Source organism: Podarcis vaucheri (genome assembly GCF_965113315.1).
Source record: "Podarcis vaucheri genome assembly, chromosome: 5".
NCBI classification, from domain to species: domain Eukaryota; kingdom Metazoa; phylum Chordata; class Lepidosauria; order Squamata; family Lacertidae; genus Podarcis; species Podarcis vaucheri.
In genome coordinates this window covers 83,405,938-83,420,036 of record NC_138763.1, presented here as the reverse complement: position 1 = coordinate 83,420,036, position 14,099 = coordinate 83,405,938, and the positions used below count along the sequence as shown (strand labels likewise).

The following is a 14,099-nucleotide window of genomic DNA, read 5'->3' as shown; positions in this document are numbered from 1 at the left end:
CACCCGCCCCCCGCCCTCTCCACACACCATGCTTTATAAATAAAATTAATAGCTGACGCGGAAAAATGATGAGGAACATGTACGCCTGATCTTTTTATGTTGTTTTTTGTTGGGATGTTTTTATTTATTTAATTTATGGACCGTCAGGTATTAGTCATGAGCTCATTATTATTTTTATAGAACAATGAAATCTTAGCCTGCTACCAGTAAGACAAAAAGCCTTTATCTCTAATCCATACTGAAGGTTAGAGAAAAGAAATATGGCTTGTGCTCGGATTGTAATGCATCTTTGGTTTATTCAAAGTCGCTAGCATTTCAGGGCGGCTTTTCACTTGCCTGGACTGCACCACTATAGACTGCTCTCTGGGCTCCCGTGATTCACTGTTGCTCCTTCCAGAGATTCCTGCCCAGAGAAGGCAAGCTGTGGTGATACAGCGGTACCTCGGGTTACAGACGCTTCAGGTTATGGACTCCGCTAACCCAGAAATAGTACCTTGGGTTAAGAACTTTGCTTCAGGGTGAGAACAGAAATCGTGCGGCGGCGGCAGTGGGAGGCCCCATTAGCTAAAGTGGTACCTCAGGTTAAGAACAGTTTCAGGTTAAGAACGGACCTCCAGAATGAATTAAGTTCTGAACCCGATGTACCACTGTACTGCTTCCTTGCCTTAACAGGATGGATGGGTGTGTGTTGATACTTCTGACTTTTGTGTTGCCTGAATGTAGCCTATTTTGCAATGGCGGGAGTCACACTTGTTGTCTACTTTTGCCTTTGGCCCTGCCTCCCTCTGGGATGTGGCCTCTGCACCAGGAAGGTTTCCCTTGAGGTTCCCCACCCCTATAGAATAATTACTATAGGCAGATATTGTTCTACTGTGAATAAGGCTTTTCGCCAACGGAGGTGGGAGATCTTTTTCAGCCCGAGGGCCCCAGTTACTTTATGGGCAATCTTATGGGGAGCCAGATCCTATTGGTGGGCAGGACCAGAGGTGAAAAAAATGGGGTGGGAGACACAAATATGACTCTTACATTTGTACTTTGTACATTCCAGCACCACAAAAACTAGAAGTTCCTACACACGTCGTCACCCTCCATTCAGGCAACCAGGCACAGTTCAAGGCATTTGAGGAGTGTGTCGAATAGTACCGGGAAGGGCTGTGGCCTCAGAAGGAGGCGTGGCCTGGGAAGAGTCCCAAGGGCCACATAGGAAGTTATTGAGGGCCACATTGGGCCAAATTTAGCCCCAGGCTAGAGGTTCCCCACCCCTAATTTAAATTAACCAGTTGGTGGAACAGGAATCATTGGTGTTAAAGTCAACAGCCCACCATTGGGTCAAAACCAAGTTGGGGGGGGGGAAGCTACCGAAACTGCTTATTAATTGCCTCGTGCTAAATCCTGAGTGAATAATGGCCAATCTTAAATTCAGTTCTCTGAATTTTGCTGCAATTTGTTACTTGTTTTTAAAGATCCCCATTTTAGCATTTTAGTGACTTTATTTTAGCACACAAGTTTTATATGTAGTTTTGACTACACAGTTTTGCAAGCAGTTTCCACTAATACACACCTGTGTATTAACTTAACCAATATATTTATTTTGTGCACCCTTCCCCTCTTTTAGGCATTTTCCTAAATATTATTTGGTTGGTGAACAGCACAGCATATATGTGAATTTTGAAGAAAAGCTGTGTTTCAGCTTGCGTATTGTTTCAGGCTGCAGGAACTATAGATAGGGCTCAGGTTCAGACTAAGCTGTCCCTTCATAGCTTTAGGTACAAACAAGGCCTATAGCCACTGAGTATTCTGGAGACATGTTCGATTTAGTAATAAACTTTTTCTGCAGTAGGGATTCATAATAACAGCTATTGATCGTAGAAAACACACATTGTATAGGTCTTCCTTTGTTAAAGTTGGAAGACAGAAATAGCCGTTGTGTGGAATGCTTTAATTTTTTTTTAAAAAATTATTTGCTTTTATGACGAAAACTAAACTATGTATAACTTCATAAACATATCAGTGACATATACCGGTAGTTAAATCTCTGCTGTACTGTAAAATATTGGTTCTTTACTTGCAACTGGAATTCTCCTTACACAGTCATTCCACAAGGCGATGTGTTGCCAGTGGTCACCAGCTATGCTTGCTTTGTGCTACAGAATGCTTTTAATTCATTATACTACTATGGATTAATTTAGTAAGTATATCTTCTGTTCAATATTGGACTGTATTACTGATGTGGTGATACTGTTCCCCCGCTCCACCCCATGGCTAAATATCCTAGGAGATTCTGGTTATTTATGGGTTGCATGCAAAGTTTCTCTTAATTTTAACAGGAAAGGAATTCCTCTGGATGAAGGGAATTTTTTTTGTAGTGCAAGATCTGCTTAGATCTTGATGATCTTGGCTTACATGATCTGATCTGGTCCACATCTATATTCAGCAGTTTGGCATCAAGTGGTTTATTTGCAGGCCATTTTGAAAAGTGCCAGGCTGTTTTTACACATGATGCTAAAAAGAAGCATCCCCTGTGAATATTAATGGAGGAGAAAGCCGTTTTGTCAGTCAGGGTGACAACCTAGACAACGCATGTTTTCAAACCGTATTACAGAGTGCTGAATGCACGAGTGCCGTGTGTCCTTAGCTTCTTTTAGCTGAACAAATCCCTTTTTAAATGGTCTCTCTCAATGTCGTCTCCCCTCCCCCCCCCCCCATGCTGGAAGAAAGAAAGAGCCTAACATATATTATAATCTCCACTTCTGGGAAATGGTAATGAGAGCAGACAGTAAAGTCAGTTCACTGGTAAAGTCAAGGGCCAGGTTAAAAGTGGATACAGGGTGGGAGTTTTTTTGTTTGAGATGTCAGTCTGGTTTGGTAAGAGGAGGCTCATGGAAATGTGTGATTTCCTTTGGAGTTTAAGGTGGAGAACCCTCCAGTGTCCATCAGCCCTCACCAGCATTGGGGATGATTGGAATTTTAGTCCTGTGATATCTGGAAGGCCACAGATTCCCCAGTCTTGGTGTAAGTCAATCATTACTTCACTTTTCCTGCAAGCTGAGGATCAAACTAGTTGCAGTGACGGCATGACTTGATAGGACTTGCAGTGAATTCTTAAAAACAAGGGCAGGACAGAGGGCAGTTAAAAATGCAGCGTGAATGATACTGAGAGTTGAACTCTTTGCTTACCTGTGTTCTCTCTTCCCCAAGTAGCCACATTTTCCTCTGGCAAAGGCTTCTTCTGTTCTTGGAGCTCCAGTTGGCAAAATGATGGCTGAGCAAAAGCCTACATGGTGGTAGGGACAAGGCTCTCATCCCTTCCCCACGGTGTGCTCTAAATCATCCCTTGTTTTTTATGGTTTTAGTTGGAGGCTTGATTCTAACATGCAGGTCTGGCATTGTCAGGTTTCTTTTGGCTGTGTGGCCCACTTTTATTCCTCGGTTAAAATTGGAGGCACGCTTCATGACCTTTACTCCTTTAAACGGCTTAAATGTGTTGGAGTAAGAATTACCTGCCTTCGGATGAGTCCAACCCCAGTGTTTCTGCATGAGTCACTGTTCTTAGAAGGCCAGAACTTGGTCTCGTGCAGAGTTGCAGCAGGCAGCCTCTTCTGTGGGTAGCTGGGTGCCTTGAAGTCGCATCATCTGTAAGTGATTAAAATCACTGTTTCAGTACACTTGCATTTCCCTTGTGGCAAACTGTTTTGGAATTTTCGCTTGGGTTATGACCTGCACTTTAAAGGCAGAGAAAATAGACTTTGGACACAAAGTTGACTTCCTTTAAATGGCATCGATAATGATAGGGATGTTTGTTTCAAGCACTTGTTTCTTGCTTCTCCAAGACTGGAGGCAACTTCTAACAAAGTTAAACAGTAAACCAATACCAGTCATAATATCACAAAATCTAAGATCACAGTCTCATGAACAATGTTCCGTTAAAGAAAAGCGATACTCTTTTCCAGCAACAACAATATGGCAGTAAAGATCTAGAAGCTTGTTCAAGAGCCATAGGCACTTTGGAAGAGGCCGACTTAGCATCCTTTCTGCAAAGCTTCAAAGCACAGCAGAGTTCCGAACCATACAAGGTTGGTTGTTCCGTATCCTCAGAGCAATTTGCAGTGAAAACCCTGCTCCTCACCGCAGATGCAGTATCTTTAGCCAACAGGAACACAGGGCCCTTCTCCCAGGACATAAACAACTTCTATGGGGAAAGGCATATGTGGATCCCTGGTTGTGACAAGGAAGAACCAACCCACTGTAGGGCACAGAGTGCAGAAACCTGGACAGACCCAAAGAATATAAAAATATCAGATGTTGGTTTCATGCTCAGGTTGTCATGCCTCGGGTGGGTCCCACCACCTCACTTTTAAAAGGCCCTCTTCCCAGTTTAATGGGGGTGGTCTCATGATCTGATTGGGCTCAATTGTTTTAAACAATTTTTCAAGTTTTGTTGTGGTGGTGGGAAAAAATAATGCTCTTGGGCTCTGTTTCCTCCTCGGAATTCTGGCCCCCAATCCTTTATCGCTTAACTATTTTGGTGTATCTCTTGATGAGTTTTGTTATGACCAAAGATCCCTTGGATGGCAAGAAATATGAAGATTGAAAAGCCAACACTTTTATGTGAAATACTGAATTCAGTGGGACATGATCGATAGGGCAAACCACTTTATTAAATTAGGTTTGTCACATGGACTGATGGTTCACATTAGTCTTGTATCTACATACTAGGTTATGGTAGGATAAGTGGAAACTAGTATTTGTATACCAAACCCTTAGAAGACCTAGTGGACACTGACCTAGCCTGTGGTTACTATTGTTGGGTACAGTTTCTGCTGCAAGAAGGGCTGTAGGTTTTAACTGGATATATGATTTACTTTGTATGAGCCAAAAAAACACCCTGGAATGTCACATTGTAGAAAGCAAAACTCTTCCAAGTCCATAATAGAATAAATTATGTAGATGCCCAATATTATGTAAATTTTTCACTCAAGCACATTTATTTCTCAGCAAGTTGCTATTTGTTTTCATCCATAAACAAATACCACCTTCAAACTTCAATCAGTATCTAGTGATCTAGAATGTAGGAGTAAAGAGAGCTGAACTCCAAAGGTTAAAGCAGATAATCTGTCTCTTTGATGTTTGTATAAACTTAAATAAATAAGGTATGGACATGAGAAATACTGAATTGTGGCTAAACAGCCTGCATGCTACCCAGCCTGTGTGTATGTAATTTTAAATACAGTGGTATCTCGGGTTAAGTACTTGATTCGTTCCGGAGGTCCGTTCTTAACCTGAAACTGTTCTTAACCTGAAGCACCATTTTAGCTAATGGGGCCTCCCGCTGCTGCCACGACGCTGGAGCACGATTTCTGTTCTCATCCTGAAGCAAAGTTCTTAACCCGAGGTAATATTTCTGGGTTAGTGGAGTCTGTAACCTGAAGTGTATGTAACCTGAAGCGTATGTAACCCGAGGTACCACTGTACCGTATGCACTCCTAGAAGAATGGGTTCAGTTTGTGAATCCAAGAGTCTCAAATTCCAGACCATAGTCTTAAGTACCGTTTAAAGATAACATGCCAAAATCAATGGGGTGATCTGAATATTCATATACTGTACAGAGCTTGGACATTAGTGTCAGGAAGAAGCAAACTATTTTGGCTGACTTGCCAATTTGAAGCTTGTCTACACATTAGTTACCTTCTACTTGTTTGCACATTAGTTCCTTCATCCATTTGAGTACCTTAGCACCCTACAGGACCATCTCTATTCTGGACTGTTGTTTGTTTGTTCCAGCAGGGAGCATAGGCAGCTATAGAGAATATGTTGCAACAGGGCTCAACCAGCTAAGAGTCCCCATAAGGGCAGCCAGATACTGAGCACACTGCAACTTCTCTGCTCCTGGGTTGGTCTCCAGCTCTGCCAGGACTAGGCTCTCCAGCTGGAGAGCCGCCTCCTAGCCTTGTGCTTTTGGCAAGTTGAGATTCCCTGTCACTGCTGCCAGCCACTCACCCTAGCAGCCACCACAGCTTTTCTTTGCCAGAGAAAACAAGGCATTCGCTGTACGAGCTGCTTTTCCTTTTCCTCTCTCTCTCTCTCTGGCTTCATCTGTGATTTTCCCTACCGTTATCTCTTCCAGCTACAGGCAAGAGCAGTCACTGCCAAAGCAAAATCTGAAAACAGCCCATGCAGTGGTTTCCTTGATGCTGCCATCTAGGAAAACCTGGGGCTGCTTGGAGGAGGAGATGCTGCTGAGAGTGCAGGTTGAGTCATGGGGTGGAAGTGTGGACTGTGGCTCCAGATGCCTGTACTGGCTGTTTGAACGCAAGGCTGGTAGAGTTTCCTGGATATGGTTCTGCATTAAGAGGTTAATAAGGGTACCTGCTCTGTCTGGTATTCTATTTCTTTGAATAAAACCTGCACAAGTGCCTTTTGAAAAGCTGATTCATGTTATTGATTCGTTCAAAAATGGTATTTCCCTGTTAATGATCCACTGATGGGAATTTACTTTTAGAGATTCATAATGTATGTTCATGAAGGATGGCAATGATGCCCCAAGCTTCATTAATTTGAAACTGTTATTAATTCAGGCAGTTAGTAGTTGCGATTGCAACCGTATGATCTCCTAATGATATTATGGCATCTGTTGTGTACAAACATTACAGGATGCAGCTTAACAACAAAAAGCCCTTCCAAACAATGTGCTGGAGGTATTAATCACTTTTGATGCTGAAAGTTGCATCCATCTGCACTTTGGGTGCTCAAGCAGAAGCCATGGTAGAATCTAGAGAGGCCACTAGCTATTCCATTCTGTGATCAGAGACTGGGCTGGATTGAGTCTAAGCTAGTCATGCTTTAGTCTCATTGAAACCAACAACAGGACAAACTGAAGACTAATTTAAGAATATCCTTGGGCACAGTGAAGAGAAAAACCAAGCAGAAGAAGTGTGCATGCACACGAAACCTCATACCAATAACAAACCTAGTTGGTCTCTAAAGTGCTACTGGAAGGAATTTTTTTATTTTGTTTCGACCAAGCAGAACTGCCCAATCCAAGCTCAGTCTGGCAGGGAAGATTTCTTGTTGTCTTTCGGTCTCACTCTCCAATTCACTCCTCTGCCCTCCCCTTCAGACATTTATTTTCCCTTTATATTTTCTTCCAGTGGCACAACAAAGCCAGCTCCAGAGCTGGTCTGCTCCCTTCCCCCCTTCCAGGCAGATGGGGGGGGGGAATGGGAGGTTTCACTACGTAGATGTTACTGCCATTGAAGTGCCAGCAGTGAAGTGGGCAAGGGCAGCAGGGTTTTCTACCCCTGTAGAGAGGAGCCTTGAGAGGCTGGATCCCTCTGCAGGCAGAGAGGAGATCTGCTATGTCCTTAGGTCTCAAGGCATCCTTCCAGGAACTCTTGCTTTGTGTCCTTAGTCTTGATCCAGCTCATTATTATCTCCTAGAAGTCTTAAAACTGTTATGGCATCTTTAATTTTTATTTTAAAAAAGCTTGTCATTCCAGGATTGAGGAGGAGGACAGGAGGAGGGGAGGAGGGAAGAGAATGCATTTTATGCCTTCTGTTTGTCTTAAGAGGCCTGGCAAGTTTGAGGGATAGTGTGGGAGGAGGTTAGGGAAATATCAGGAAATTGGTCTCTCCCTCTTGCCTCAGTGGTGCTTTCAGAACCCTGCAGAACTTTGGAGGAAGGGTTTAGTAGGGGTGCACGTTGGTATCCGCCCCAGACTCTATAAAGCAGTGGTTCTCAGACTTTTTTCTCTGCGCCACACTTTCATAATAAAAATCTGCCACTGCAGGTGTTTTTTTTAATGATAAGAAATATATTGGAAAACAAAAGGAAGCAACTCCTAGCAGTGCTTGATTTATAACATTGCACGCAATTACTTTATAATACGATCACGGGACACCCAGAAAGTATAAAATAGTGCAGCTACAGGAATCATTCCCAAAGTATAATTTTTAAAAAGCCCCTTGCATGTTTACCTTAACTATGTATGGAAACTCAATGGAAGGTGTGAGCTTGCTATTGCTGGGTAATTTCATTTATATTAAGTTGGATCTGAGACAGGCAAACTCATCTCATCAATTTCTCCCTAGCCTAGCCTAATACTACACTATACCATAACTGCACTGATATGTTCAAATGTTTATTTGATTGCCCTTGAATCTTTCCGCCACACTTGCCATTCTCTTCTGCCACACCCTTTGAGTACCACTGCTCTAAATACTCATGATCTGTGTCTTTCTCACCTTGTTCCTACAAAACATGTTTCTGGGCATTTGCTTTATATTGCTCAAAGAATTTTCTCAACAATGGGAGTTTTAAATGAAGTTTCAGAAGAGTCTGTATTTCAGAGACACCGTGTTCTTGTTTTTTTTAAAAAAGTCTGAAATGGCATGAATGAGCCAGCAGAATTGGAGAAAGCTTTCAGAATAAATGACGCCTTGCCACTAGCAGAAATGTTTTTTTATTGAAAAAAAACTTTGCTCAGTTAATCATGATACAAATACACTTATTCAGCCAAATTACCTTTCAGAATCTGTCTAACTAAATCAGTGGTTTCTCTGATTCTGCAAAGGAAGATGGGTACATTATCCCTAATGGTTAGCTAATGGCATATGCATTTAGAAAACTAATTAAACATTATATTTAGCAGATATTAAAAAGTTGCTTCTGTTACTCTAATGGGTTGTTTTTATTTTTTATTTTCTTTTAAAAAACAACAACATTAAGGAGAAACTTACAAAGGAAATAATAGGAAAGTAGGTGGTTTGGTTTCCAGTCCATCAAAACAGATTTCATAGAATCATTGAATTGTAGAGTTGGAAGCGACTCTGAGCTCCAACTCCCTGCTATGCAGGAATCTCAACTAAACCATCCATGGTCGTTGTCCATCCAACCTCTGCTTAAAAACTCCCAATGAAGGAGAGTCCACCACCTTTAAGGGGGTCCATTCCACTGTCACACAGATCTTACCATCAGAATGTTCTTCCTGATGTTTAGTCGGAATCTCCTTTCTTGTTACTTGAAGCGATTGGTTCTGGTCCTACCCTCTGGAACACGAAAAAACAAGTTTGCTCCATCTTCCCTGTGGTATTTGAAGATGGCTATCATATCTCTTCTCCGTCACCTCTTCTCCAGGCTGAATGTACCCAGCTCTCTCTACCATTTCTCGTAAGGCTTGGTTTCCAGACTCTTGATCATCTTGGTCACCTTCTTTGTACACATTCCAGCTTGAAGATTCTTCTTCAAATTTGGTGTCCAGAACTGGACACAGTATTCCCAGTGTGGTCTGACTAAGTCAGAATGGAGCAGTACTATGACTTTCCTTGACCTGGAGACTATGCCTCTGTTGATGCAGCCTAGAATAGCATGATCTTTGTTTGCTGCGGCATTACATTGTTGACTCATGTTAAGCTTGTGGTCTGGTAAGACCTCTAGATCCTTTTCACAGGTACTACTGGCAGATGGTTCTTCCTGCCTAAGTGTAGAACCATACATTGGTCCCTATTGAAATTTCATTTTCTTGGTTTTGGCCCAGTTCTTCAATCTGGGAAGGTGGTACAACTGGCTGTTCCTATCGGGCATCTCCGAGGACACTGCGCATGGGAAGTGTGCACCTTTTATTTCCACAGTGCTGCAGCTAGAGCTAGATTGTGTGCAGGTCTTTGCGAGAGTTTGGGGACTGTTTCTGGCAATCTACATGTTTTGTGATCTATGTCTTTTGCATTCTGTACCTAAGCCAAATTTTGGCCAGACCAGGCAATGGGAAATAGCTGTGGGTCAGTGGTAGAGCACATACTAGCCGTGCAGAGGATCCCAGGTTCAGCCCCTGGTATCTCTGGGTAGACTTGGTAACATCTTAAGTTTTAAACCCTGAAAAGCCACTACTAAATGTACCATTTGGAATAAGGCAGTTTCTTTGGTTCTGTGCTTTTGTTGTTGCTGCTGCTGGCAATCTTCATTGCAGAAAGCTGCCCCATAACTTTCTACCGGTGAAACTGCAATGTGATGGCTGTTATCGAATGTGCATATCTATCTACCTATCTATCTGTCTGTCTGTCTGTCTATCTATCGAATTTCCAAGCCAACTCAGTGGATTTTTAAAAAAATAATTACTCCCATCATTTGGAACTTTGCCTTTTGTGCCTTCAGTGTAGCTCCCTAAAGCACATTTTTTTCCAGCAAGCTTTAACTTTCTTAAGCAGGCCCTGCCCTGGGGGAGCAAGGAGTCTATTTCACAGTCTAATACATTTCGCCATTAAAGAGCTTCCTCTTTTAATTCCAGGATATTCCAGAAGGAAGCACTTAATTTGAACTGCATTGCAATGAGTAGAAAGCTAGCCTTCTGGCACCCAATGCTTCCTAATTATTTGCCCTGGGGAGAAGAGCGGATGGCAGCGGAAGTGGAAGCAGAGGCTCTGGAGAGAAAGGAAAGATGGGAATGCTCCAAATTAAATAAGCCATACCGAGAAGGAATTGGAGGTACCCCATTCTTCCTTTCCGGAGACTCCCTAAAACCTTCATTTATTTTTTGACTTGCAGCTGAAAGGTTTCACTGTCACCTCTTCATTGTTCTGCAGTAGAACAACAAAAAGCTGTAACCATGTGGAACAAATATTGAGAAGCAAACTGTTTAAGCACATGGTACACTTTGTCGCATGCTTGGGTTTCCAATATTTCAGGTTTTTCTAAAGCGAGACACTTGATTCCTTCCTAACAAAGCCTGAGAAACCAGGAGAAGAGGGGATTGGTTTTGTTTTTTTAATGATGTGAAAGATTGGAAAGAAAGTCCAGCCCTGCCTTACCTTCCTGCAATGCCTAAAACCTGAATAAAAGCATGTCAACTAAAAGTTGGCAGTGATGGTAGGACAGGACTTGAATAGTTCCTGGAATGCCTTTTGCTCAGGGGATTATACATGAGGTTCAGCATATAGGCCTAAAGACATCATGGCATGAGGTTTCAGAGATGCACCTAAAATGGTCCTATTTGAAGCACTCTCATGCCACTTGAACAGTCATGGCCTCTGCCATAAAATCACAGGAACTGTAGTTTGTTAAGGGCGCAGAGAACTGTTAGGGGAGCCTGCACACAGTTCCCAGCACCCTTAACAAACTAGGTTACCCAGGGTTCTTTGGGGGAAGCTGTAACTGTTCAGGTGGTGTAAGTGTGCTTTAAATGTATGGCGTTGAAGTGACCCGGTAAGAATATGGGAAGCTGCCTTACACTGAGAGAGTCCTTTGGTTCCTCCAGATCAGTATGATCTTTTTTGACTGGTGGTGTCTTTCCAGAATTTGGGATCAATCTAGGACCATTGAGCTATGGGCTGCCTCAAGCCCAACCTTGGATTAGTGCAAACATGCAGATTCTCAAAGGAGAGCTCCCAGAAACTTTGCTCCTTTTTTGCTGCTGTGCTAAGCAAAGCCAAGGTTTGGCTTAGGAGGTTATCTTAACCTGGACCCAGACAAAATGCTTTTCATTCCAGTTCATATATTCACTCCAGTTTTCCTAGTTCCTTATAGTTCTTCTGAACATTTCCATACACTGACTATCTGATACTTCTGAATGCCCAACTTTATGAATGCCCTGTGCTGTAAGTCATCTTTATATCCCCTGTGGCATCCACATTTGGGTCTTATTTTAATTTTTCTGGACATACAAATATAGTTCTATTACAGTACCTGATACACCGGCAGTTAATAAGCCAGTTGCCAGATATGTTCGGAAAACAAGTCGGGAATGGGCAGCAGGGACTAGGCGAGCAGAAGAGAGACCATAATCCTCCTTGAGTATTGCTAATCATGAGGTTCGTTTTGCATTATTATGGAATCCTAACTGTTGAGGGAACTCGCCCAGTGGCTTATTTGACAGGAAAAATGGTGATGAAGTGACTGTTCCTCAGTGTTTGCCAGATACTGGAGTCAGGGGAAGAGGGAAAGCAAGAAAGAAATGAAAGGTGAGAATCTGGCAGTGTCTTTGGTTGAGTCTGGTGATGCTCTTTCAGATAGAAGCATTTTTGGAGTGAGTTCAGTTTGAACACTCATCACTACATGTTTAATGGTTCTGTGCTAAGTCATGCAAAAGGCCTCATGGTATATTTTTCATTATCCACCTCTCCCAGATTTTTGGAAAGCTGTCATTGCATTTTGCAGTTATAAGCAGCAAAATCTGGTATCCTGAGCTGCCTTCCATCCTGTACACTTTCAAGTTTAGCAGCTTAATGGAGACCATTCCAAATTGGCTTGTCTGCTGGGAAATATTGTGCATTGTATAACTCCCATCATCCCCGACCCATTGACTATGCTGACTGGCACCCAACGACTAATATGTCATTCAGGGATTTGTGTTATTTTCATGGGCTTTTCCTATGTGCTTCATTTCAACACTACCCCCCCTGCAATAGATCAGTCATATAAATAAATAAATCTGGAGGGCTACAGATTTTCCAGCCCTGTTGTAGTGGATCCTGGGTCACGTTCCAAGACTGAACAGTAAATCTCAAGGAGAGCTAGCTAGGCTTATTAGCAATATAATGCTCCCATACAGCTGCTCATTTGCACGGGAAAGGTCATCAGTAGTGGGCAAACTCTTTTCTGGAAATTTGCCACCATCACTACCTCAGTAAGCTTCTAAGGAAACTCAGGATTCACCAGAACACAGTTGGAAAGCTATTGTGATGTTGTGTGGTTTTCAGAAGGCAACCCCCTCTGCTGCCCAAGATTGAGTAAAACTACTGATTTGCTCCAGTTATGTTTTGGTATACTGGCTTTCCACAAATGGTGGTTTTAACACAAGAAGAATGGACGCTTTTAGATCTCCTTCCATTTCATGCAAAGAGAACGGGGAAGCACACAAGTCCAAGGTTCTTGCTGGCTTGTTCATGTAACAACAACCCATAGTTTGTTGTTACATCTGAACCTGGCCCAGAAAATCCTGCCCTTTTTAAAAAACGTATAAATTCTGCGGAACTTTGGGGAAGGTGCTTGAAAAGTTCAAAATCGCATGCCTTGACAACCAACATTTTAAACTTTGCATGGCTCAAAAGCTTTCCTCTGACTCTTGCTGTTGTTTGAGGAATAAAACTCTGTGTGTTCCTGTATGGAGGGGGAAAGGCTCCAAGCATTATACATGATCAAACCCCAGTTTTGTTTAAAATCTGCTGTGTTCCCTAGAGCATTGTGTACTTGCTTTACCCGGAGAGTGTACTTTTTACCAACCCCTCTCCCGGAGGTTGCACATTATCCTGTTACTTAGTTAAGAGGGGCAACTTGCCTTGTGTGGCGACAGTTTGGGAAGAGGCATAAATAAGACACAGTTAATTGAAAGCAGATTCCCACTGTCTACCTCTAAAACCCACCCAGTCCATTAAAGCTCTCATGAATGAATCACTTTTGCAAAGAGAACTCTTTGCTCTTCTTCTGCCTCACTAAACTCTTACCTGGGGGAGGTAGAAGCTCTTGAATTTGGTGACATTGATTACTAGGGAGTAAACAACACGGTTAAAGTACAGTGTAGCATTCAGAAGCCAGAAGGACACGGAGATTTAGCCCTTTGAACCTGCTTTGTTTCAGTGAGTGGGTACGGTTGGTAATTGATACAGTGATAAGGAAAGGTCTTGACTGCATTACCTGGTGTCAGCTTCCGCTGCGCCCTGAACGGAGACCACAGACTGTATTTCATTTGAAGTGTGCTCATGCAAGAACAATAGATCACAGATTTAAGATGGGGCCTGGCTACTAAAGCAAGAGAGCCAGGTGGAGCAGCGCGAGAGGTAAATAGCCTTTTGTTTGCCTTTTAAGAAATAATAATCGGGGCAGCTGCTGCTGGAAAAGGATTATTTATAGCAATAGCAGGTTAGGCAAATCAAGGGCAAAACTTTGCACTGTTGTGTCTTTTAATTTCTGAGTTACATCTTTGGGAGGGAATATTACAAATACCACATAGACTTACCTTAAGCACCAGCAAGTCATTTTAAGAAGAGGATTAAAAAAAAAAAAGCAGTAGCAGCATTTTGTCTGTTAATCTTTTTCAGTTATCCATTGGTTTTGAGTTTGTGTGTGTGTGTGTGTGTGTGTGTGTGTGTGTGTTAAGATTGTGCAGTTCTCT

General features: G+C 42.5%; 1 protein-coding gene and 1 long non-coding RNA gene across 10 annotated transcripts in view; one reads left to right on the top strand and one right to left on the bottom strand.

Annotated features, from left to right (window-relative positions):
• The window catches only part of RET (ret proto-oncogene), a 125,995-nt gene that overhangs the window by 33,873 nt on the left and 78,023 nt on the right, over positions 1–14,099 (top strand). For 4 of the 5 annotated variants that reach the window (XM_082222315.1, XM_082222316.1, XM_082222318.1 and 1 more), the window contains one exon: positions 10,281–10,477. The exons of the other annotated variant lie outside the window; for it this stretch is intronic. In XM_082222315.1, the coding sequence (XP_082078441.1) occupies positions 10,281–10,477 (197 nt within the window). The remainder of the gene's footprint in view (positions 1–10,280; positions 10,478–14,099) is intronic. 5 annotated transcript variants of the gene reach the window in all.
• Positions 1–14,099, bottom strand: part of LOC309532321 — a 39,700-nt gene that overhangs the window by 16,944 nt on the left and 8,657 nt on the right. Inside the window, exons 2-4 of one of the 5 annotated variants that reach the window (XR_014219748.1) lie at positions 3,501–3,633; positions 2,404–2,519; positions 272–403 (exon numbers count right to left, since the gene is read on the bottom strand). This is a non-coding gene — a long non-coding RNA (uncharacterized lncRNA). Of the gene's footprint in view, positions 1–271; positions 422–2,403; positions 2,520–3,386; positions 3,634–14,099 lie in introns of those variants that run through there. The other 4 variants (XR_014219749.1, XR_014219750.1, XR_014219747.1 and 1 more) reach the window with 4 other exon arrangements.